Raw genomic sequence first — 26,031 nt, 5'->3', positions numbered from 1 at the left:
TTTTCAAACCCACAGTTAGATACTTCACACCCGCCAGGATGATTAAGACCAAAAAGACAATGACAGGTGTTGACAAGATGTTGAGAATCGAACCCTGATTCATTGTTGGTGGGCTTGTAAAATGGTGCAGCCACTTGGGAAAACAATTTGACAGTTCCTCCAAATGTTAAATATAGAGTTAAACCATGTAACTCAGGAGTTCCACTTTTAGGTGCTAGCCCAAGAGAAATGAAAACATACATCAACACAAAGCCACTTCATCTAATAGCCCAAAGCTGAATCAATGAAATACTACTCGGCAATAAAAAGGTTAGGGAACTCCTAATTCATGGAACAACGTGAATGGAACTCAGAAAATTCATGCTAAGTGGAAGCTAGAAGCCGACGACGACATGGTCTATGATTCCATGTGTATGAAGGTTCTAGGAAAAGCAAAGCTAGACTGCAGACCGATGGTTGCCTGCAGTGGGGATGGGAGTGAATGGCAGTTGACCACAAACAAGGAAATTTTTTTTGTGGTGATGGAAAATGTTCCAAAACTGGACTACGGCGATTGGTTCCACAACTATTTAAGTTTACTAAGACTCATTGAATTCATTGTACACTTTAAGTGGGTGGATTCTATGGTAGGTAATTTTTAACTCAAAAACCTGTTTTTAAAAAAATCAACAGTCTGTCTAGGTCTCTGGATATATTTGAATCAGAAAAAAACGCACACACCAACAAACCTTTCTTTCTCCTCACTGTAGACCCGTCCTCCCACCGACTTGAGCTTTAACTTCGATGCCAACAAGCAACAAAGACAGCTTATTGCAGAACTGGAAAACAAGAACAGGTAAGAAAGCAGGGGCTGAGCCCGTTGCTGAAGTCCAAGATGGTCACGGGAGTGTCTGATTCTCGTTTTCCTTGCAGAGTAGAAGGCTTTGGACCACAAAGGAAGTCCCCACCTCAGGGACTATAGGCCAGCCCACGTCCAGTAAATTCCCTGGACACTACCTTGCGTATCTGCATGGTGTCCCTTGTGCTGGTCCAAAAGCCTGCTCGCCTGCCCTTGGAGATTCTTCCCAGCGCCTTCTCCCATTCATAGCTGAGTCCCCGGGGGCTCACGGTTTCTTTCTTCACTCCCAGCAGCCTTGTGCTCGATCCAGTCATCTTGTTTTGGCTGATTAGGCTGCATGTGACCGTCTGGTCTTTTAAAGGCTTGGAGACTGGACCACACACCATTATGCACTGAAAGGTAGAAACCAGGCCCAAGAGATTGGACGTAACATAACAGGCATTGGTAGAAGCAGCTGTCCATCTCTTGGGGGTCAGAGGAGGACTTGGGGGAGTTAGCTCAGTCCGTTTGTCCTTTCCCTAGAGCAGTGGTCAGCAAACTCATTAGTCAACAGAGCCAAATATCAACAGTACTTCTTCCAAATAGACTCGCCCAGGCCGAAAACCGACTTCTGCGCATGGGCCACGAAGTTTCAATCGCACTGTACGTGCGCCCGCACGTGGTATTTTGTGGAAAAGCCACACTCAAGGGGCCAAAAAGCCGCATGTGGCTCGAGAGCCGCAGTTTGCCGACCACGGCCCTAGAGAGGGGCAGAATATTGTGGTTGTCATTTTCCTTCTGTGGAGATTTCTTCAAGCTCTTGAGTATTTTTATGGCTTTTTCTACCACGAAGGATTGTTTCCTTCAGTAAGTGTCAAGTGCCACGGAATTAGGAGGGTGTCCATTTCACATCCTGGTCATTGGGAAGCGATCAGAGTAAGACTGGTGGAGGCTGCACTACTGGAGTGAAGCCTTTCCGCAGGAGAGGGGGCTGTGAAGGCCTGGGTGGCATCTCCCTTTCCTGCACCCCCTCTAGAGAGATCCTGCAGGAGATTCAGCGTCTCCGCCTGGAGCACGAGCAGGCCTCCCAGCCCACCCCGGAGAAGGCCCAGCAGAACCCCACGCTGCTGGCAGAGCTGCGGCTGCTGCGGTAAGTGGGGATGCCGCGTCAGGTGATAATCTGCATGGGTGGGAGTTTATGTCCCAGGGCACCACATTAGTGAGATGATAGAGTCCATTTATCAGAATAGTTAGTCATGTAAGAGCAGGCACCGCGCAGTCCACTCTTTCTGTGGCTGCTTCCGATGCTTGGACATGAAGGAGTGAACAGCATTTGGAAAGGGGTGGGATAGCTGTGAGTCCTAAATGTATGGGATCTGTTTAGGGACAAGTAAACCACCTGGAGGTCCAGACCTAAGAGGGAATAGGAGGTGGGGTGCTAGCAATAGGATTGAAGGTGGGGTCTGGGGCTGTGCTCTCCATAAACTACAGTGACACACACATGTAATTAAAACTTTTCTAACAGCCACAGTGAAAAACTAAAAGGAAGTAGATGTCATTCATTTTAATACTGTCTTTTACTTGACCTGATATAGCCAAAATATTATCATTTCCACATTTAATCGACACTGAAAAAATAGTAATGAAATATTTTACTTTCTTTTGTCCACACTAAAAATTTGAATCCTGTGTGTGTGTGTGTGTGTGTGTGTGTGTGTGAGACACTTTCAGTGCATCTCAGTGCAGACTAGCCAGGTTTCAAGTGCTGAGTAGGCACGTGTGGCTCCAATATGGCTACCATATTGGAGAGCCAAGGTCTAGATCAGCCGTGGGCAAACTACAGCCCGCGGGCCGGATCCGGCCCGTTTGAAATGAATAAAACTAAAAAAAACAAAAAAGACCCGTACCCTTTTATGTAATGATGTTTACTTTGAATTTATATTAGTTCACACAAACACTCCATCCATGCTTTTGTTCCGGCCCTCCGGTCCAGTTTAAGAACCCATTGTGGCCCTCGAGTCAAAAAGTTTGCCCACCCCTGGTCTAGATTGTGCAGGGCAAGAGTCAGTGATGCTAGAAATTCTATTGAGGTGATGGCATCGGATGATGAAATGAATACAGCTTTCCTTTGAGCAGGATTGCAAACTTCAGTAAACACTTTCACAGTCATTATCTTAATTGTTCCTCAAAATATTGATGTTACTGATTATCAGTCCCATTTTACAGAACAGAAAATGGAGGCTCAGACAGGTTAAGTGGCACCATCAAAGCTGCATATTAGTAAGTGATGGGCCTCAGTCCTGCACTGCTTTTCCCTCACCATAGTAGATGAAATCAGGATTAATCAGGCTAAGAGACCAGTGTGTGTGACGTAAGGAGCACTTGGAGAAACTGGGAGAAGTGAGAATAGAAAGATGGACACAAAAATTTCCAGAAAAGAATTTTCTGAATTGGGTGACTTAATAGAATATAGTATATAAACAGAAAAGTATCAAAGAGGACGGAGTTTTTCAGCTATGACAACTGGAATGGAAAATGAGAGACAAGGAAGTTGGAAAAGAGAACCGTCTGAGGAGGAAAATCTTAAGTTTCATTTTGGACATATTGAGCTAGAGTAGACGTGAAGCTGTCCTCAGGGAGCAGAGTTCTCTTAGACACAGTCCTCCTGAGCCTGTCAGGCTTCTGGAACCTGCTGTCTGGTGCTGGCAGCCCCGACTACTGACCCCTATCTTCCCTGTGCAGTTTTTACACCTTTTCTCCACTATTCATTTAAACTTGGACTTGTTCTCTGTATTTCTCAAAATGAGGTATTTGACTTCCTGATGAAGAATTTTTTCACTTACTTTAATAATTATCCTTTTCCTCTACTTGGCCATGTATACTTTCCAGAGCACGTTTACCTGCTATTCTCACAATGGTAAAGCGGGCAAAATAGATACATAATTCCTTTATACATAAGGCATCAGAGGTTAAATGACTTGCTCAGCATCTCATACACTCGTAAGTAGCAGAACCGGGTCCAAAAGTGGTGCTTCCTGGCCTTAGGCCCTTCTTCCTGGGTTTCGTTTCTGATGGGCCGTTCCTCTTGGCCAGGCAAAGGAAAGACGAGCTGGAGCAGCGGATGTCGGCTCTGCAGGAGAGCAGGCGGGAGCTGATGGTTCAGCTGGAGGGGCTCATGAAGCTACTGAAGGTAAGAGCCTGCTCTCGGGCTCCTCCCGCCCCCCACTGCCTTGTCCACCTCCCACCACAGTGCAGCTCGGCCTCCCTTGTGATGTCGATGTCGAACAGGAGGAGGCGAGAGGCTTACATGCTGCGGCCTAGTCCCAGTTTCCAGGTTAAACCTCCATAGCGGCAGTCGAATTCCGTGTAACAGTCAACCTACATCAGCGTAAAGCCCGACTGAAAGAAAATGTTAGTAACTGGGCCAGGGTAATGTCCTGGAATAGTTGCTTTTACGAATTTTACAAATGGCAGATTAGCTATGGAGAAGTGAATATTCCCCAACTGTCTGAAGTTTCTTTTAAGACAAATATTCAGATATTCCTCCTATAAATAGTAGGTGTCCTTTTTTAGTGAGTATTGCAGAAGCACACCAATCTCATCAAACCAACTCTAATCAATCACTATATTGGGAGGAATAAAGTAGCATGTTAGCTCTAGGTTTGGTGAGTTGGGGCTTGAATAAATCTGGAATAATTCAGGTCTCACTATCTATTTTTGTTGAAGACTATATTACAACCCCTACACCCCAAAGCAGAGCAAGGCACGCTTGGCATGGGAGTGTCCTCACCCAGGCAGTGTTATTGGCACTGAAAGAAGTGTTTGCCCAGCTGTGCAGCGGGGGTGCCAGACACATTCGTTCACGCTGCTCACTCCCAAGGCCTGTGCCCTGAAACCGCTGTGTTTTGTGATAGACAAAGTTCGCAGCCCGAGTGGAGATAGCAAAATGTGGAGGACCTCAAAGCAGGCTGAGGGGTGGATTTAATCCTGTGATAAGGGGAGTCTCTGAAGGTTTTGAAAAAATAGGAAACTATGCAGATGGGTGAGAAAGGGGAGAAACTAAAGGACAACAGGAGACTCGAGACCACCCAGGTCCGAAGTGACCAGGGTCCAGACCAGGTGGCAGCCATGGGAAATCACCTGGGAACATGCCAGCTGTTCTTCAGCTCCTCCATTCTAAGCCCGTCCCTTGAGATGAAGCTGTTGGTGTTAGCAACTCAGGTAGATGCGTTTGGCTTGCTCAGGACAGTCACTTCTTTTAGTCTTGCGTTCCGTTTGCCTCTCGCTTTGATCCTGGATGTTGGGGTTGTTTTTGCCTAGACGTGTTTCTACATTATCCCTGTTGACAGGATTTCTCCTGCGAAATGTTTGAAGTCTAAATGGGTCTCGTTTCAAGAAAACCTTATGCATAAAACCTGGCCCAGATCCCTGCAGTAATTGTCAGGTATGCAGTTAAGCAACCCATCAGCCACTCAGCACAGCAGAGATGTTGGCCTGTGGAACATCTGTGCCCTTGGGGGCTTTGGGAGCCCTGCCACTGGGAGGTTAGTCCACCAGTAGGTCAGGAGATAACAGTGCCTCTCCCCCTCACTCCTTCCCTGTGTCAGACCTCCCTTTCAGAAAGATGCTCTCAGACACCGCCCAGGCAGATGGGAAGGTATCCCAGGCTGATCTTTTATAAAAGGTGAAAGGGTTACACAAGCGAAGGGAAGTCAGGATGAATTTCCTCTAAGTACCACTGTGCACTTTCCCATCAGCTGGCTGCCCTCAGGGTTCCTCACTGAGGGCTCCTGGCACAGAGCCCCACGTGCATTGCTGTGACCTTGTGTTCAGCTCTGAGGCTTGCGTTCTGGGCTAAGCAGAATGTGCTGATGCCTGGCACTCTGACCCTGCACTTCTCGCTGTTGGCTGACAGTGACAATCTCAGTAGAATAAGCAGGACCCTGCTGCCCGTTGTGTAGGGTCCCCTGTCAGGTTCTTAAACTCCCTATCGTTCATCCACCTGACAGGCTGAGCCATTCAGACGGGAGGAGGAAGTTGCAGACACACCAGGGATGTTGTCTTTGTATCCACTGATGAGAATTCACAGTTGAAGTCTCATTTCTTTCGTGTCCAGCTTCCGAGAAGGACTGCAGTCTTAATTTGCGCATTATGTACACTCCTGAAAGGTCATGCGTAGGAATCACCGGCTTCTATTAAAATTTCAAAGATGTTTTCCTACTATTAAAAAATATATATTCACCAATGCGTAATAGAAGTGCCCTTTACCGTTCTAATTTTAATTTCAAAGGACCATCCAGCTTTCGTTGATGTTCAGTCTGCTGGCATTTAATTCTCTCATAAAACAGCTGTAAGCAGTTAGTCAAATGGACAGTCAAGCCCCCTGCTCTGGGATACTCATCAGTTAAAACCCACCACGCAAGCTCCCACCCCACAGGGAGTTCTTCCTCCCGTTTCCTGAAATATTATGTACTTTGAAAGAAGCATGTATATGAAGCATCACCCCTGTATATGAATTAATTTAACAAAAATCTTAAATCCTTTTTTTGGGGGGGGGAGGGGGACAAGGCTGGGTAAAAATCATACATTTATTTAATTTAAAAAAGTATTGAAATCCTTAGTGTCGTGTTTAGGTATTTGGTGTTAATGGTGAATAAGACTCAATTCCTGTCACCAAGGAGTATCAGGGACCTTATTGTTTTGGTATTTTAATGACATAATGTGGAGGACACTCAGGTGCCCATGTTTCAGACTGGATCTTTCCCTCACATCCCCCCCACCCCAGTTAATGAGTATATCGGTAACCTCTGCCTCAAACTTCTGTAATCTAGAAATGGTTATGTGTTTGTTTCCATTTCTAAATCACGTTCCCAATAATTTTCTACCTCATTTTCCATTATTGCTTTTGAAACAGATGTACCAGATGAATTCTGCAGTTTTGAATTTGGAAGTGAGGTTTTGAATATAAATTTTTCTATAGATGACTACAGTGGCTGTGGCGTTTCGCTGGCCACCCAGCCAGACTCTCCCTGTGTGAGAGTCTCACATGTGTTAGGTGACACAACAGCTCTAGGTGTCCGCTTTATAACGAAGGTGTTATTGCCCCTTTAAATCAAGTTGGCTTCTATGCCTTGTCATCAGCCAGTGTTTACTGACACTAACTGACCCATCGATAACAGAAATGTTCTAAGACCTTATATCTGGCCTGTTTTCTGTGTTGACAGAGCCTTCAAGGCTTTATCTGAATGACTTTTGTGAGTTTAAATCATGCAACACTGTCCTAAGTAACACTTGGCCAAAGTCCACCCTCTCCCGACCCCAGTGCTCATGGGCGGCCTCTCAGTCCTGAACACACCGCCCTGTCCACCGCCCCATCCTCGCCTGACAGATTTTCATGGTTTCATGGTTTGGACAAACTACACGCCACGGTCACCACGTGTGCACATGAAGCATTGCTTTGTGAGCCTTCCCTGTTCTGCTGAACCAAAGCGACGTTTGCCCCAGGCCCAAACCTGGAGAAGCACTGAGAAGAGGGGGTGTCTTAGGAACAGTTCTAAGAAAGTACATGCTGGTCTTTTGCCCTCAGATGCAATGCCAGCCTCTAAGGCAGCGGTTCTCAACCTGTGGGTCGCGACCCCTTTGGCGGTCGAACGACCCTTTCACAGGGGTCGCCTAAGACCATCCTGCATATCAGATATTTACATGACGATTCATAACAGTAGCAACATTACAGTTATGAAGTAGCAACGAAAATAATTTTATGGCTGGGTCACAACATTGCCCATCCCTCCCTCACCATCTCAATTTCCATTTCAACACTTAATGCCAGCAAAACTCTACATTTTAAAATTGTTTTCTAACTCTCCTAGGGCTACTTGCCTTACCCCTCCCCACCCCCGCCCGCCCGGGGAAGCCTGGCTAGGAAGGGAGAGGGTTTCCTACCTGCAAAACTGGAACCCCTCCTAATTAGAGCCATGACTGCCAGGCGCAAAAGCTTCAAGACCCCAGCCTCTCAGGCCGACTCGGCTCCTGCTCGGGCCCACTCTGCCCGGCTGCTGTGCGTCTAGGTTTGGCCGGCACCTCGCAGCTGGCTTTGACTATGAGAACATCTTCCTGGGCTGAGTTGGAAATTTTTTGGTGACCGTTTAATTTCTAGTCCACGTTTTTCCCTTGCAGGAATAAAATTATTTTCTCCACATTTTTACTTACTCTCTCTCTCCCTTTTGTAATTCCTTGGCTTTACTGAAGCCCTTCTTGCCATTGCACCCAGATCTACACACCGAGAAGCCCTCATCCTTCCCTAAGACTTCCTCCGTATGTTCAGTCAAGTCTGCTTGGCCCGACCGGTATGGCTCAGTGGTTGAGTGACAACCTATGAACCAGGAGGTCATGGTTCAGTCCCTGGTCAGAGCACATGCCCAGTTGTGGGCTCAGTCCCCGGTAGGGGGCATGCAAGAGGCAGCCAATCAATGACTCTCTCATCATTGATGTTTTATATCTCTCTTCCTTCCTCTCTGAAATCAATAAAAATATATATTTTTAAAAGACTGCTTGGATGATCCAATTTAAATAGAACCAGTGCAACAGCTTGTAGATGTGTATACCTGGGCCAAAGACCAGAGGCTCCCTGACCACAGTTACCCACGATGAGGCACAGAAAGAAAGCAAAGACATCCATTAAAAGACAGAGTCGCTGAGGAACAGTGGGCTGAGGAGAGAGGAAGGTGGAAGTTCGGATCTCTCTTCCCTGTGCGTCTTTCTATAGCGCCTGCTGGTGCATTCTGATAGGGTAGTTAACAGGTGTCTGCTCTGCGCACCATCACTGCGAGGCTGTAAAAGACAGAGACCGTCTCGTGACTCCAGAGCCTTATGCGTAAGAAGTACTAAGTGAATCCTCACTGAGTTAATAAAACAGTGAGGTCTCTCAGGGCCCTACAGCAGTTCCCAGTGTCCTACGGGGATGGGGGTGCATATGCATCTTTGAAAAACCCCAAAGCAGCCCAAAAGCACGTGGAGGGGAGGGGACTATGTTGGAGATGAATCCATGGATATGTGGATTGCTAGCTGAGGAAGTTCTTGGAGCCCTGGTTCTCAAACTAGCATTCATCGAATCGGTGTGCTCATTAAATACATTGTCGTGCTCCACCCCAAGACTTTTGATCCAGTTTGTCTGGGGTGGAGTCCAAAATCTGCATCTCTGACAGGTTTTCAGGTGCTGCTGCTGCTGGTGGTCTGTATCCCACACTTTGAGGACCACCACCGGGATAAATGTGCCTAGACACCTATGAATACTCTGAAGGGTGAAATAGATGATTGGGCTTTTGAGTCATGGTGGAGCTGCTGCTTTCGGTTTACCCTAAACAGTTAAATGTTGGGCAAGTCAAGCTCCCTGAGTCTTTTTGATGCGTACAATGAAGAAGTTGGGCTAGATGGTTTCTGAGGTTCTTTCTTTGTGACTCTAGAAGTTCCCATTTAATGAGCCGGGCGGGGCAGAGGCCAGCCCTTTGCTCTGTCAGCTGATGATGTGCTGTGGGGGTCAGGCTCTGATCTCCGAACCCATGGGCCTGGCCTGAAGGGCCCTGTCCTGTCATTTCTTCCAAACGTTTATGGTGATGGGCATTAATCTCTCTCCTTTTCCTCTACCTTTTTTGTTGTTTCCACCGCCTCTAGGAGGAAGAGCAAAAGCAGGCAGTAAGTGAACTTCAGAACGCTCCGTCTGGTTCGTGCTCCTCTTGCATGTTCTCCTCCACCTCATGTAACTGGCATAGACTTCCCCTCTCCTCCCTGCACAAGGTCTTCTGATGTGTAGAGCCATCGCGTTCTCTCCTTGGTGTTGTACAGTGGCCTGACAGTCCCATCATGTTTTCCCAGTAGAGCATGTTCTTGTTTGAAACGAGAGCTTGGTGAACAGTTTTTCAGAGTACACATCTGCGTGTTTGAGTATGCATGATCATCCAGGCCACGGTTGCATTTTCCTGCTCTTGCTTTCTCCGCTGCTTCCTGTCTGGAGTGACTTTAATTGCTTGAAACAACTCGTGGAGTGGTGGGGGGGACCTCAGGTCCACGCACTGTGTCCTGAGTGACTGTGCATGGAAATGAGTTCTGGTGGTAACTTCAGATGTGCTTTAGTCTCGCTCGCACAGGCTTCTGGGCGCTGCCGCTGCAGTCGCCTCTTAACCAAGTTACCAATGACAACGAAGGGGCTGGTGCCGCTGTGAGTTCCTGTTCAGAGCCCACTCCAGAGGGAGCTCTGGTTTCTCGGCTGGCGGCTGGGCATGGTGTTCAGGGGAGGTTTATGTCTGTTTTTATTTATCCTGATAGCCACGAACCCACACAAGAAAATCAATTGAGAGCCTGTTCGCAATAGTAGCACCATATGTTTATGTAACATAGTAAGGTTTTCAAAGCATCTATCTTTTACATAAGCTAAAGCTGATTTTTAATTTACCTCGGGGCTTTTTTTAAAAGAGAGAATTATGAAATGTTTAATTCAGAATTTTTAATTATTTCATTTTTCAAAAAACAAATCTATCCATGTTTCAGATTAAGAATGGGAATATAAAACATCATGATTTTTATTTTTTCTAGTTAGGAGAGCAGCGGACATATAGAATAAAGAGGAGAGGAAAGGAAGGAAAAGATAAGAAAGGAGTAACAGAGAGACAGACTGACAGAAAGAGGGCAGAACAGGAAAGGACCCAGAAATCTCAGTGGCTTTAATGTGAAGTTGTAGTGGGTTTGTTTTTCTTCATTGACACCATTTCTTGCTGATCTATGGCACTTCCATGTAAATAGATACATTGACATGGGCAAGGCAGGAGAAGACCAGGAAGGTAGGTCAAGTGCAGCAGTTAGTGCATCTCCTGGAAGTGACACACATCATTTCCGCTCCATTTCATTGGCCAAAGCAAGCCACATGACCTCCAGTTTGCTTAGCAGAAGCAGAGAAGCGGGTCTGTCCTTCCTGCTCCCTCTGCACTCCCTCCCTGACAGTCTCATCCCCTTGCTGTCTATCGACTGTACCCTTCCTGCTGATACGGGGCATCACCTCACCTGTGGTAGCTGTCCACCAGTGTTCCCCTCCTTCTCTTCACCCGTCTACACCTCAGAGATACACTTTACAGTTAAAACCACTTGCTGGGAATGTTCCAGCAATTCACCCAGACTAACTCTTTCTAAATGTGCCAGCTCAGAGTGCAGCACCTTCTTGGGAGCACCCTACACCTTCCTGATAACTCTCTCTCAGAAGGGCAGGCATTATGGGTATTTATTTTAATGGTAGCAGTAGTACCTCCAATAGACATTTCATTTTAAAAAGTTGTATGGATTACCATGTAATCGAAGAACCAGAAATCAATACTACTGTTGTATTATTTCTAAGGTCAGTTTAAAGCTGACCTTGGGCAGACAAGGGATTAAATCACATGTTCATTTCAGTGACCTTGGATTCTCTGTAAGAACATCATCCCCTTGAAGTTGGCACAATGAGAAGCTAGACCGAGACTGCTGCAGCCTGCCACTCACAGGCCTCTTGTGTGTACGTCTTGGGAGTTCTCCATGGCCAAGGTCCTGAGTTTAAGAGTTAGTCCTCACGGTCTCAAAGGACTGGTGTGTCCTTTTGTGACTTTGAAACCCTCTAGTCCTCACTTCATTGTCTGCACTTTCTTCCAGCAACCATCTCCTTCCCCAGGGTTTATTCGTGCCAATCATCTGCCTTCCGCTTTTCCAGATAAACGAATGCACCCTATGGAAAGGGCACTGGCTGCTTCCATGAAGCCCACTCCTCTGGCTTGTCTCTGGGAGTCTTGGCCACGCATCCCACAGGAGGACAGGAATGCCCGGTGCTGTCTTTCTGATAGACTCAATCTACCATCCTGTCTTGGCATGGGATTGGACCTCTGACCCTACACTTTGAGAGTGTCTGTAGGCATTTCCTCAAATCCTGGTGCTGTACCAATGTCTGAGGTTTTATAGCTGACCCCAGGCTGGTTCTGATATTCTGTATTAGCAACAAGGCTAAGGTAAGGAGCCTAGCGTCCTTAACTGAAATGAACATCTGCTTACTCTCAGCTGAAAGAAGCATGCGATAAAGGGCACGATAGATTATTTTACACTCGTCTCCATTTGCTGCTAATCATAATTTGGCAAGTGGAATTACTCTCATCTGGAGCTGTAGTATAGATGTCCCAGCGCTTTAAAAAAGAAAACGAGATGGAGGGAGGGAGGGGCATGTTTTCTAAAATTAGAGGCAATGCAGAGAGAGTTTACTGCAGCTAACGTGGTACCTTTAATAAGAATCCATACCAGCTCACCACTGCTCTACAAAAGCTGGCTAACCACAAATCCTTTGGTGCTTTTATTATTATATATTCTTTTTAACTTCAGAATCTATAACATCCACTAGTTATACATTGCTTTCAGGATTCGTATTTCCACTCCTACATTTAACCAGCTCAGCCCTCAGGAAACCAAGAGAGGATCTAGGAGCCTCTCGGGCCTGTAGCTGCCCCCCAGGATGTCTCCCAAATGTGCAGAAGAGACCAGTTGATTGTTGGGCCCCTTGAAAGTTCTAACCTGTCTTAGGCGACTGGTGGCCTGCCCTTCCTTGCACAGCAGCTCACCACCTGGGAAGAGTAGCCCTGGACAGGCCACCTCTGTAGGACCTCATGACCCTGAGTCACCTTCAGGCAGGTTCCTTATCCTCAGCACTATGGACATAATGGAGCCGGAGGACGTGTGGGGGACGGGGGCTGTTTTCTGCATTGGAGGATATTTAGAAGCATCCTTGACTTCTACCTCCTAAATTCTAGTGCTGGCCACCCCCACCCCCAGGTCCCTAGCAGCTAAGATGACCAATTAAGAAGCACTGCCCTGAGCCCAGAGAACCTTTCCCGGTGACACCACGGTGAGCCCCCAGGCAGTCCCAGAATCCCTTATTCTGAGGTGGGATGGATGACAAAAGATTTCCAGGCACCTTCCCCCACCGGCCGCTCCTCTGCACGTCTCCTGCTGTGTGGGTGTCATTGCCAGCTCTCCCTACGTGCACGCGCTCTCCCAGGCTCTGCTCTTCCTACACAGTTGTCCAGTCCGGTCAATGTTTTCTCCAAGTGCTTGCTTATATCTCTTCTTTCAATTCCCATCACCATTCTTCATTCCACCTTCATCACCTGTCACCCGGTCAATGGGGAAAGCCTCCTAATAAGCCTCTGTCTCCTATCTCTTGCCTCCCAGCCCCTCGTTCACATTGCGCCAGTTTCCTGAAGACAGATCACGCCGCCCACATCATTCCCTCTGCCGCTGCCTAGAGCAGGTCAGCAGGCTTTCACTCAAAGGACTAGGTCGTACATATTTTAGGCTTTGTAAGCCAAACCAGAGATATTATATAAGTACTTATATAACCACTTAAAGCCATTTCCAAATGTAAAGCCAGGCCGGCTGGTATGGCTCAGTTGGTTGAGCGTCTACCCAGGAGGTCACCGGTTCAATTCCTGGTCAGGGCACATGTCCATGTTGCGGGCGTGTAGGAGGCAGCCAATCCATGTTTCTCTCTCATTGCTATTTCTATCTCTCTCTCCCTCTCCCTTCCTCTCTCTGAAATCAATAAAGAAAAATCTTTTTAAAAAGTAAAGGCATTCTTTCTTATGAACTACAAAGAAACAGGTGGTGAGCTGGATTTGGCCATGGGCCGTAGTTTGCCCATTCTGTGGCCGAGTAAATAAACTTGATGACCATTCCTTTACGGCTCTGCATGGCCCACACATCTCTTTCCCACCACATGGCTTCGTGCCCCCCACACCACTCCTCATCCCCCATGCACAGCCTCCTCTCCGCCCAGGCACCTGTGTTCATGCTCTTGCCTTACCTGGATTGCCCTTCCTGAGCCTTTTCTGCCTGTTGAAATTATACCCCTCAAGATACTCTCAGATGCCACCTCTCATGAAACCTTACCTTGTTCCAGGAGGTCAGGGTTAAACCCTCTCGTGTCTGTGCTGCTTTTTCTCTGTACCTCCAGGTGGGCACGGGTTTCCTCCTCCTCTGTATGCTGCTGGCATGCATGCCCAGCTGCCTCCGGAGCTCGTGAGCCTGCCGAGCGGGGATGTTGCCCCTTCATAGCCCCCAGCACCTTGCAAAATAGAGTAATGGCAGGTGGTACTCTATGAGCTGGTGGGTGAAGCATTGAATGTTCTTCCTCACCAACATGTTAAAAGATTAATATCTCTCCATTTTACATATGAAGAATCTGAGGTGCCAAAGAGGTTAAGTTGCCCAAGATCACACAGCTAGTAAATGGCAGAGCTGGAATCCAAATCAGATCATCAACTGCAGAGCTGGGGCTCTGCCACGATACTATGTATAATCAGGGACTCAGCAAAGAGTGGTAGTGTTGGAAAAGGATGCCATACCACACCATGCAGGTTTGGCCTACCCATACATGGCATTTAAATCTGTCTCATTGAGCCCTAGCTGGTTTGGCTCAGTGGATAGAACGTCGGCCTGTGGACCAAAGGGTCCCAGGTTCGATTCCGATCAAGGGCATATGCCTTGATTGCAGGCACCTCCCCAGCACGGGCCCTGGTCAGGATGCATGCAGGAGGCAACCAGTTGATGTGTTTCTCTCACATCAATGTTTTTCTCTGTCTTTCCCTCTCTCTTCCACTCTCTCTAAAAGATCGATGGAAAAATATCCTCGAGTGGGGATTAAATAAATAAACTTGACTCATTGAATTTGATAATATCACTGATAGGTTCTGGCTGCCTACAGGATCAGTGATTTAGCTGCCTGAATAAGGACCACGCTCTCCTGGGAGCCTGCTTTCTTGTTTCCAGTATGCAGTCGGGGTGTCTGGTATTCGCTTTATAGGGATTTTTCCCTAAAATGAAGTTCCTAATCATTTTGCTAAGAACTGGCTTTGAAATCCTGCAATGAGGACTAATGGGACACCATTTTCCGATAGAGCGGGACGAACTCGGAGAAGCAAACAGAAAGAGGGTCATTCTAGCCTTGGACTTTATGAGCTTCCCTCTCTGAAAGTTTACATTTCAGCTTTCCTTTGATCTTTGGGTTTATGGTGAGTTTTAATAGGTTGTTCTTTGTCTCAAGAGCTTAATATGCTCTCCTCTACCCCTTAGAAAGATAACCAGTCACCCTGCCCCCACCCCTTTAAGCCTTGGGGTAAGCCTTGTCTTCTATATAATTTAGTTTGGCTTGAATAGGGACAGAATCATGAAGATCGAGGACCATAACTTTCCACTGGTTGCCAACAATGCGATCACAGAACTCCCAGCAGCCCTGCGATAGGTGTTTCCTGTCTGCAGCCGCCTTCCCCACCAGCCACCGCAGGGAGGCAGGTTGCGCGTTAGCGCCGTGGGAACACATAGGTGTCAGCCCTCTGCGGAAGGACCTCAAGGCAGACTCTTTGGTGGCCATAACTTTCCAACAGACACGATAGGTAAATGTGTATTAACGGTGATGACAAGAGAAGAGAGACATCATAAGGCTGTGCAGCCCTTCTCCCTGGTGTTTAGAGCCAGGCTTACTTTTAAATGCTGCACTGCACTCAAGTGTTTGCTAAGACAGGAAGGTCTCCAGACATGTTCTTTATCTGTGTTTTTTAAAATACATTTTTATCAGAGAGGAAGGGGGAGATGGGGAGAGAGAGAGAGAGAGAGAGAGAGAGAGAGAGAGAGAGAGAGAAAAAGAGAAAGAGAAGCATAAATGATGAGAGAGAATCATTGATAAGCTACCTCCTGCACGCCCCATACTAGGGGTTGAGCCTGCAACCTGGGCATGTGCCTGACCAGGAATCGAACCATGACCTCCTGGTTCATAGGTCAACACTCAACCACTGAGCCACGCTGGCCAGGCCTTTACCTGTTTTCATTCACCCCAGAGCGAACCACGGCCTGCTGCTTTGCTCACTGCCATGCGATTGCCTCATCTCCTGCACCCTGCTCTCCACCAGCCGCTCGCTTCCAGCCCTGCCCTGACTCCCAGCCTCCTAATTCTTGTCGTGTCAGGCAGGTATTTTCACGTCTTGCAGCAAGACAGCCAGTGCAGCAGCAGACCAGCCTCTCTCTCCTTGTACTTCGTGTTCGAGGAGTCAGCTGCATTTTCCTAGCAGAGCCAGCCAGCACCAGCTCAAAATAGTATGTGGGTGTTTTTTTCTTCACCTTTTCTCGAAGAAGAAAAATGTACAAAGTCCATTCCTTCTCCCTCCCAGTTCTCTATACCTTTATGGTTGCCTCGCCTAGATTCCGGGCTTAGAGCTCCTTTCCCCCAAGGCTGTTTTTGGGTTTTTTGGGTTTTCTGAGAGGGCCTCTGAAGATGGACGGCAAAGAGGCCAGTCTGTTTAATTTAAATACACTGCAGCAAAATGCAGGTAATTGTCCACACAGGCCATCTGCTACCTGGCAGGTGTCCATGAGTCAGAGAGATAGAAATGGAGACTAAAGTGTCTCCTTCTGTTACCATGATAACCGCTCAGCTCGGACTCTTAGTTGGGGGGTGGGGGTGGAGGCGGGGTGCAGTTGGCTTGGCTACCAGGGCATCATCTCAGAATCAGGCTTGTGCCGCAAGCCTCTCTGGGCTTGATTTCCTGACTATAATGGGCACCAAAGAGATTTTTTTAAAAATTCATTCCTGTTCCATAAGGAAAAAGAAGGGAATGCAGCCCTACTGTGTGCCGGGCACCATGCTGGGGATGCCTAAACATGGCCCAGAACAGCGCCTGTCGTTTCCCGCTAAGACAGCGCCTTTCTCCCTGCGGCCGGCTCTCTCTGCCTCAGCGTGTGAGTCCCTGCCTCTGCCCAGGTGCCAGCTGTGGGGAAGGATCAGTGTCCTCAGGTCACCTTCTCTGGCATCCTCTGGACCCGTTGGCTCCAGTATTAGGTTTGTGTTCTAGACAAGAAGCCAAGTCGTAATTACGTTTCTCACATTCCTCACCCTTATTGGAAATTGACTCTCCTGTTGAAACTCAGGGTGAGCTTCAGCAGTGAGAAGTCTTGACTGATCCGTGTTCCTTCTGGCTCAGAGACACTGTGCTGTGCTCCCTGTCTGCCTTGGTTCCTCCCAGCAGTTTGAGGCAATTAGAGGACCCTGGAACCAGCCTTCGCCTTTCTACTAATCTACTTGTGAACTTATATGACCTCGGTAGACCCCAGTCTCCTCAAATATGAAAATGAAGGTTGGGCTAAACCAGAGACTGTTTTCCTGGGGTCGTGAACCCTCTGAAGTTATAAGCATAATTTCTGAGCTATTTTCTTAGAACACGATGCATAGCTTTCTCAGGTTCTCAAGTTTTGCTGATTCAGAAGTGAAGAGCCAGCAGACTAAAGAGCTTCTCAGATTATAACATGTCTCTAGCTCTGTATTTTCAGCAGAATTGTTTCCAACTACAAGGGACCTCTGTGTTCAGGGAACCTGAGGTACAGGGCACTTATTGTGTGCAGTTATTGGTTAGACACGTGGGGGGCCTGTGCTGTATTCAGGTGTTGGGGTCCAACCCCAGCAGGTCCAGGGGTCCCCAAAGGTGTGGACGGAGTCGGCAAAGAAGGAATGACACGAAGACAGCATTCAGTTGATCAGCAGCCTAGCCAGGATCTCCAGTCAAGTTCTGTGTTTTATTGTCTTGTTACATCTGTATTTATACCAGTTGATTTTAATCCTGTCAATTTCTATTCCAAAGGGTAGGGCGTTTCTTATCTCCATTCCAGGGAGTAAAGATTATGTAGCTTAAGGGTGATTGTTCATAGTTAAAGTGATTAACTACCCGCCTGGCATTTAGTTAAGGGGTTTATTCCCTCCCTAACTTCAGGGAAAAATCCCTACCTGGGAAAACAACCTCGGAGAGGTGACCTTGGTTAAAACACATAGCGCCAAGAAGGGGAGCAAACATATTAAGAACAGTATGCCATGTACGCCAGGTCCCTTGAAACATGTGCTGTGCAGATGTTTCTTCCCTGCAGCGACTGTGTCAAGCAGCAAGGATGGACCGGCTTCCGGCATTCAGGCCTTTCTTGCAGGTTGTATTTCAATAAGATCCCACTGTCCTTGCATCGGGAAACCTTGACACACCAAGTAGCACATTGCAAAGCTTCCTTGCTTCCCAGGCTAACTGCTCCTCTCCTGGCAGCCGAACCCAGAGGCACACAGCGGTTTTATACCCTCATTGGTTAGCTGATTCCCATCCCAGAGCCACCTGACTAGTTCCTCCACCTTTACCAACTCTGTGTGGTTCTCAGGTTCCCCATAATCTCAAGGTCCCAGCTGTGATGCTCCCCCCAGCCTCCTCCTGTGCCACTTCGTCTACATTGGTTTGCATGGAGTGCAATGCTTGGCAGCCCATGGGGAGGGCCTGCCCCTCTGAACGGAAAGCCCACCTGTGCTTTTGCGGCGAGGTGCCATTGCACGGCACAGTGCCCCGGCTTGACTTTCAGTGTGCTCCTCTGGCCCTGGCCTACCAAGAGGGCAAGGAATGAGCAAACCTGACGCGGCTCATGGGTGGTTCTCAGCCTGCCAAGAGCGTTGCTCTGCCCTCAAGCACTGTCTCGAACCCCAGGAGCTTCATACTCGTGAAGGAGGCAGTGTGGTGCAGTGGGAGGGGCATGGCTTAGAAGTCAGGGGGCCTGGGTCTGTCTCTCTTGAAGTAGCCCCACCCTGCACAGTAGCCTCTCCCTGTCCCTCCTCACAGCCTTCCTTTGCCTGAGGCCTACATGGGCATTATCTCTGTTTTTGACTCCACTTGTGAGAAAAAGGTAATTTAATACAGGAAACGCCATTCTGTGACCCTGAAGTGGCTGCTGAGACCCTCGGAGGAGGATCCATCACCGGCGTGTCATCGTGACCGAAGCAAAGCCATGATTACTTGGCGTTTCTGAGATGCGGTAACTTGGCGAAATCATAGAAGCATAGAATTTTATGTCTGAAAAATACTTCAGAGACCATCTCATTGATGCCTCTCAGTTTATAAATGAGAAGACTGAGCCCCATAAAAATCTCAGCGCATGTGCTGCAGTCAGAAGGAAAACCGGGGCCCCTGACTTCTAAGCCGCACCCCTCCCACTGAATCACACTGCTCCCTAAACTCTCCCCGAGGCGGGTGCGAGCCCGTGCTGGCTCAGAGCCTGCAGCTTTTCCTCTCCTTCACTGACTTCGCAGCTGAGAATGTGCTGCAGGTCCTGTAACTATTGACAGAGTTAAAAGGTGGAGACTTCCAGTGTCAGGACAAACTAATGCTCAGGGGCTCAGGCACACACTCAGATCCAAAAAGGCTTTCTTGATCATAATGCTTACCTTTCTTCTCATCTCATTCATGGCCCTCTCTCCTGAGGTCTGTGACCTCTCATGAGAGCCTGTCAGTCTGGTTTCTTATGCCCCCACGTTCTCAATCAGAAGTCCTCAGATGGGACTGATACAATATTGAATAAAGAAAAAGATCAGCCATCCCATATGGGTTACTATCACTGCAGGATAACTTACCCCAAAACCTAATGGCTTAGAAGAACAAATATTTAACTCAGAGCTTCTGTGGGTCCTTAGCTGGGTCCTCACAAGCTGAGGGACAGGACCTCTCACAGGACTGTCATCACCTCCAGGCTCAACAGCCTGCACTGTTGTTGGCAGGACTCCTCTCGAGTTGATGGGCTGAGGACCTCTGTTCAATGCGGCTGATGGTTGGAAGCCACGCTCAGCTCCTCGCCACGTGGGCCTTTCCACAGGGCAGCTCGTGAGATGACAGCTGGCTTCACCAGCGTGAAAATCCAGGAGAGAGCGAGATGGGGGGGGGGGGGGAGGGGGGGGGAGACGAGCAAAACAGAAGTCACAGTCTCGGAAGTAACATCCCATTTCCCTGATTCATGAGAAGCAGCCACTGTGCCCAGCCTACGTTCAAGGGGAGGGGATCACACAGGAGTGAGAGTAGAAGGCAGGGGGTCATTGAGGCCATCTCTGAGGTCTGCCCCCCACGTGTGCTTCTCTGGTTAAAGCATTTCACAGGCAGCTCCATCGATGACCGAGAGTGCGTACTCCCAGGAGACGACTGCCTGCTCTGCCTCCTCCGGCAGGTGCTGGCCCACATCTCACTGAGGGACGTGGTTCGTACTCGCCGCATGCGCCATGCTGGGTTTCCCTCTGGGACGACAGGTACCCGTCATACAGTGAAGGGAGTTGGAGTTTCACAGGCCGCATACTCAGACAGGCAAAAAAAATGTGTTTTCTTGGTCTTAGCTGGGCTTGATTTCCCTCTCGAGTGCTCACTGTCTGAGCTGCACCCTTGGTCTCGGCGTGTCCAGGCAAACCGAAGCTAGTCTTAGAGACTCTTCCCCATCCCGTGCCCGAGGTTGGCGCTGCGCCTGGGGGGCTTATGCTGGGTGCTGTTCTGTCAGCTCCAATTGGATCTCTGCTGAGGCCACATGTCCTCTGCTGGTGGGCAGGCCTGATTCTCAGGGGCAGCATTCCCTGCTCCGTGGCTGAGGCATCTGCATTCATGGCTTCCCCAGCACCCCAGGTTCTCACACAATCTCACTGAGGTTCTAACTCTGTAATTACGACAACTTTAGGCTCTTTGTCCCAGGGCATCAGCTAATGGGAAAGCCATCAGCTACTGGGGTGCATGGGGACCTTCCTTGAGGCTGCCCAAGCAACCCGGGCATCGACCTTTATTCTGGTCCCCTCAACCCTCGGAGGCCCAGGAAAGGCCTGGCTTTGCCAGTGCCCACCGTGTCTGTGACCTCCCGCATCCCAAACTGCTGGCTCACAGCTCTTCCTGCACAGCCAGGCCCCTGCAGTGACTTTCTTTCCTTTTCTGCAGCTTCTCTCCCACTTTCCTTGTCTAATTGGGGTTGGGGCTGAAACTACTGGATCTGGCTGTTCATAAACGCTTTCCAAAGTAGAATGGATTTTATGCTTTATTTCCCCCTGCTCCCATAAAAATGGCCAAAAAACAGGGGTGATGGTAATTATAGGGGAAAAGGTAGAGGTGGTTCCACAAAAGACAATGACTAAAAGATGAGAATGTTATCTAGCCAAAACAGTATTCCTACGGTGTATTTAAACTAGTATTAAAAGATATCTACCCTGAAAAGTAAAGAATAATAAACGCTTTACAACCACTGACAAAAAAAATAGAATATTTCACAAGATAGAACATGTTTAATTGTCATTGGAAAATTATAAACGTAACGCAGCAGTAAAAAGAGCAAAAAGAGGTTTTGTAGTATTGCATTGTATTTGGATAAGCCACATTTTGTTCAGCCAGTCACCAGTCAGCGGACTTTGGGATCATTTCCACTTTTGGCCTATTAAACTGTTGTTAATGAACATTTGTGTACAAGTTTTTGGGTGACATATGTTTTCATTTCTCTTGGGTATATACTCAGGAGTGAAATTGCTGGGACATATGGTAAGTTTATGTTGAACATTTTAAGAAACTGCCAAAGTGTTTTCCAAAGTGGTTGTACCCTTTCGCAGTCCCGTCTGCAGTGCACGAGGGTTCCAGGTTCCCGCAGCCCGTTCGTCTTTTTTTTTTTAAATATATTTTATTGATTTTTTACAGAGAGGAAGGGAGAGAGATAGAGAGTCAGAAACATCGATGAGAGAGAAACATCGATCAGCTGCCTCCTGCACATCTCCCACTGGGGATATGCCCGCAACCCAGGTACATGCCCTCGACTGGAATCGAACCTGGGACCCTTCAGTCCGCAGGCTGACGCTCTATCCACTGAGCCAAACCGGCTTCAGCACCGTTCGTCTTTTTATTGTAGCTGTTCTGGTGGGTGAGGGCCGTCTCATTGGGATTGCGGGTCTCCTTTCCCTCATCACTACTCGTGTTGAGTATTTTTCATGTGGGTGATTAGCCCATTTGTACATCTTTCTTTGGTGAGGTGTCTGTTCAAGTCTTTGTTTTGCAATTGGGTTTGTTTGTCTTCTGATTCAGTTTTTAAGAGTTTGTTATGTGTCCTGAATTCAGGGGATGGGGTTTTTTGGGGGTTTATTTTTGTGTTTCAGCTTTATGTAAGTATAATTGACATAAAATTGTAAGATACGTAAAGTGTACATTGTAGTAATTTGATATACATCATGAAGGGATTCCCCCCATCTAGTTAATTAACAGACCCATCAAAAAAAAAAAAAAATATATATATATATATATATATATATATAATCTTTTTGCATGTGAGTATGAAATGTAAGTTCTACTCTCTTAGCAAATTTCTATTGTATAATACCATGTTATCAACTATAGTCTCCATATTATACTTTCTATCCTCAGACCTTACTACCTAATAACTGAAAGTTTGTACCCTTTTACCAACCTCTCCCTATTTTCCGCACCCATCAGCCAGCCCCTGGCAACCACTTTTCTCTTCTGTTTCTATGAATTTGACATATTTTAGATTCCATGTCTAAGTGATACTGTGCAGTATTCATCGTGTTCTGTCTGAGTCATTTCATTTACATAATACGCTGAAGGTCCACCCATGTTATCACAAACAGCAGGACTGCCTTCTCCTCAGGGCTGAGTAAGGTTCCCTTAGGTGCACACACCACATCATCTCTCTCCATTTAGGTTGTTTCTATATCTTAGCTATTGTGACTAATGCTGCAGTGAATATGGGGTATTGATTCCTTTTCAAGATCCCATTTTCATTTTATTTGCATATCTACCCGGAAGTGGAGTTGCTTTTAGGAACCTCCATACCAGTGATGGCGAACCTTTTGAGCTCGGCGTGTCAGCATTTTGAAAAACCCTAACTTAACTCTGGTGCCGTGTCACATACAGAAATTTTTTGATATTTGCAACCATAGTAAAACAAAGACTTATATTTTTGATATTTATTTTATATATTTAAATGCCATTTAACAAAGAAAAATCAACCAAAAAAATGAGTTCGAGTGTCACCTCTGACACGAGTGTCATAGGTTCGCCATCACTGCTCCATACGGTTGTCCATAGTGGCTGCACCAAATTACATTCCCACCAACAGTTCACAAGGGCTCCCTTTTCTCCATGTCCTCACCCACACTTTACCTCTTGTCTTTTTGATGATAATTTCTAACGGGTGAGGTGACATCTCACTGTGGTTTTGGTCTGTATTTCCCTGATGGATGTGATGTTGCTCGCCTTTTCGTGTACCTGTTGGCCAGTTATTTATATTTATATTTATGTCTTCTTTGGAAAATGTCTGTTGTGTTGCTCTGCCCATTTTTTAATTGGATTGTTTGTTTTTTGCTGTTAGGTTGTATGAGTTCTTTTTAAAAAATATATATTTTATTGATATTTTACAGAGTGGAAGGGAGAGGTATAGAGAGTTAGAAACATTGATGAGAGAGAAACATCGATCAGCTGCCTCCTGCACACTCCCCACTGGGTATGTGCCTGCAACCAAAGTACATGCCCTTGACCAGAATCGAACCTAGAACCCTTGAGTCTGCAGGCCGACGCTCTTCCACTGAGCCAAACCAGTTAGGGCTGTATGAGTTCTTTATAAATTTCAATATTAACTCATTATCATATGTAGTATATGACTTGCAATTATTTCCTCTCGTTCAAGTTGCCTTTTCGTTTTGTTGATGGTTCCCTTTGCTGTGTAGAGCTTTTTAGTTTATGTCCCACTTGTTTATTTTTGTTCTTGTTGCCTTCGCTTTTGGTGTCAGATCCAAAAAAATTATTACAAATACCCACAAGTTCCTTATCACATATAATTTGCAAATGTTTTCCTCAGTATATGGCTTATCTTTTTGTTTTTCTTAGTAGGGTCTTTTTTTTATAATAGTTTTATTGAGATGTAATTTATATAACATACAATTCACCCTGTTTCGGTGTTAATATATTCACAGAGTTGTACAACTATCATGATAACCAATTTTAGAACAATTTATCACCCCCCCCAAAGCATCCCATACCCCTTAGCACTCTATTCCTCATTCTTCCAAGTCCCCCACCCCCAGACAAACACTAATCTGCTTTTTATCTCTGTGGGTCTGCCAGTTCTGGACATTTTATATCAATGGAATCAAACAATATGTGGTCTTTTGTAACTGGCTTCTTTTACTTCGCATATTTTCAAGGTTTCTCCATTTTGTAGCATGTATCAGTACTTTCTTTTTATTGTCAAATCATTTTATTATTCAAATAATTCATCAGTTGATGGATATTTTGATTGTTTCCACTTAGGGGTATTATGTATAATGCTGCTATGAACACCTGTGTACAAATTTTTGTGCAGATATATATATAGAAATGGAATTTCTGGGTCATGTGGTACCTAATGTTTAACCTTTTGAGGAATTGCCAGGCTGTTTTCTAAAGCAGCGGCACTATTTTAGATTCCTACCAGCAGCTCATGAGGGTTCCAGTTTCTCCGCATCCTCGTCAACACTTGTTATTGTCTGTACTTTTTATTATAGCCGTGCTGGGGTGTGACTTGCTATCTTCTTGTAGTTTTGACTTGCATTTCCCTAGTAGCTATTGATGTTGAGCATCTGTTCATGTGCTTATTGGACATTTGTATATCTCTGGAGAATGTCTATTCACATCCTTTGCCCACTTTTAAATTAGGTTATTTGTCCTTTAATTATTGAGTGTAAGAGCTCTCTACATATTCTAGATACAAATCACTAATCAGATATATGATTTGCAAAATTTTTTTATTCTGAGTTATTTCACTTTTTTAGAGGTGTCCTTTGAAGAAAAATTTTTAATTTTGATGAAGTTTATCTATTTTTTCTTTTGCAGCTATGCTTCTTGTCATATCTAAAAAGTCATTGCCTAATCTTTTCCTCTAAGAGTTTTATAGTTTTAGTTCTTGTATTTAGTCTGACCCATTTGGGGAGTTTTTATATATAATATGAGTTAAGGGTCTAAGTTCATATTTATTTGTATCACAGAAAAATCTCAAAAAGTGCGCTAAGTGATAAAAGCAAATTGTACAATGATATGTGCAGAATGATGCCATTTATACAAAATTTAAAAGCATGAACTGTCATATATTATTCATAGTTACATATACTAGTATACACATAGGTAAAACACTTCACACCAGAATCTTTGATAATGGTCGCCTATGAAGGAATAAGATGAGGGGACTGGGACTGGAAAGAATTGGTGATCCTTCACCAAATCTTAAGGGGTCTTCAGATTTATCGGCAGTATTTTTAAGCTGAAATAATTTTGATACCACATCAACAGTTATTAATTTGGGCAGTATATTATGTTATACTTTTTAGCTTCCTCTTTTTTTTAACATTTCTCTAAACACACACACACACACACACACACACACACACACACACACGGATCAAAGTAGGACAATGGAGAACAAGCCGTTCTGTTTAGCCAGCGCCCTCACTGGTGGCAGCATTGAGGTGAGGCTTTGTGCAGACAGCCCGTCAGCCTGTTCAGGCAGATTTGGGGTGGGGGGGGGGGGGATGTGGGGGGGTGTGGAGGGCAGGGGCGGGGCAGGTTAAGCTAGATCTCAAAAAAATAATTATCTTCATTTGAACTCATTAGCACACTTGGCGTATGTTTTTCCAGTTTTGCTTCCGCAGAAAACCCTGGTCTACCTGCCACATTCAGTTTCCCTTGCTCTGAAGGGCAGCAGAGCCCAAACCTCAGTGAGCTCCCTTTAGAGCAGCGGTTCTCAACCTGTGGGTCGCGACCCCTTGGGGGTTGGATGACCCTTTCACAGGGGTCGCCTAAGATCATCGGAAAACACATATATAATTACATATTGTTTTTGTGATTAATCACTATGCTTTAATTATGTTCCATTTGTAACAATGAAATTGGGGATCACCACAACATGAGGAACTGTATTAAAGGGTCGCGGCATTAGGAAGGTTGAGAACCACTGCTTTAGAGTCTTTAAATCATATCCCATTGCTCCAGGCTTTCCCAGAACTGCACAGGGGCCTTCACAAGCAATGTTCAGGCTTCCCTGAACATGTGTGCGTTCTCACCTGGTCCCTGCAGGGGGGCCTCAAAGACCTCAGCATGCGTGCTCAACACGTGCCGTGTGACAGGCCGTGTGGCCCTGCTCTGGGAACAGCAGCTGCTGGCCTCCTGCCGCACAAGCTCAGGCGCCAGCCACATGCAGACTGGGAGCTGCAGAGTACGCGTCATCGCGTGATTGCCCTTGGAGTGGAAGGATTTATTCCCGCATCTCCCACTGGAAGCTCTTACTGTTTCACCCTTGTTTTTCTTCTGTAAAATGGA

General features: G+C 46.5%; 1 protein-coding gene across 16 annotated transcripts in view; it reads left to right on the top strand.

The window, feature by feature from the left end:
* DTNB (dystrobrevin beta) overlaps positions 1–26,031 on the top strand; it is a 157,042-nt gene that overhangs the window by 119,310 nt on the left and 11,701 nt on the right. For 11 of the 16 annotated variants that reach the window (XM_070428830.1, XM_070428827.1, XM_070428822.1 and 8 more), the window contains 4 exons: positions 750–835; positions 1,854–1,967; positions 3,911–4,007; positions 9,488–9,508. In XM_070428830.1, coding sequence (XP_070284931.1) covers positions 750–835; positions 1,854–1,967; positions 3,911–4,007; positions 9,488–9,508 — 318 coding nt within the window. Of the gene's footprint in view, positions 1–749; positions 836–1,853; positions 1,968–3,910; positions 4,008–9,487; positions 9,509–13,048; positions 13,343–26,031 lie in introns of those variants that run through there. The other 5 variants (XM_070428832.1, XM_070428829.1, XM_070428826.1 and 2 more) reach the window with 2 other exon arrangements.

Source organism: Myotis yumanensis, unplaced genomic scaffold (assembly GCF_028538775.1).
Source record: "Myotis yumanensis isolate MYYU_CA2020_CCGP unplaced genomic scaffold, mMyoYum1.0.hap1 SCAF_11, whole genome shotgun sequence".
Classification (NCBI taxonomy): domain Eukaryota; kingdom Metazoa; phylum Chordata; class Mammalia; order Chiroptera; family Vespertilionidae; genus Myotis; species Myotis yumanensis.
The sequence above is the reverse complement of the archived record's forward strand: the minus strand, read 5'-3'. Positions and strand labels throughout refer to the sequence as shown.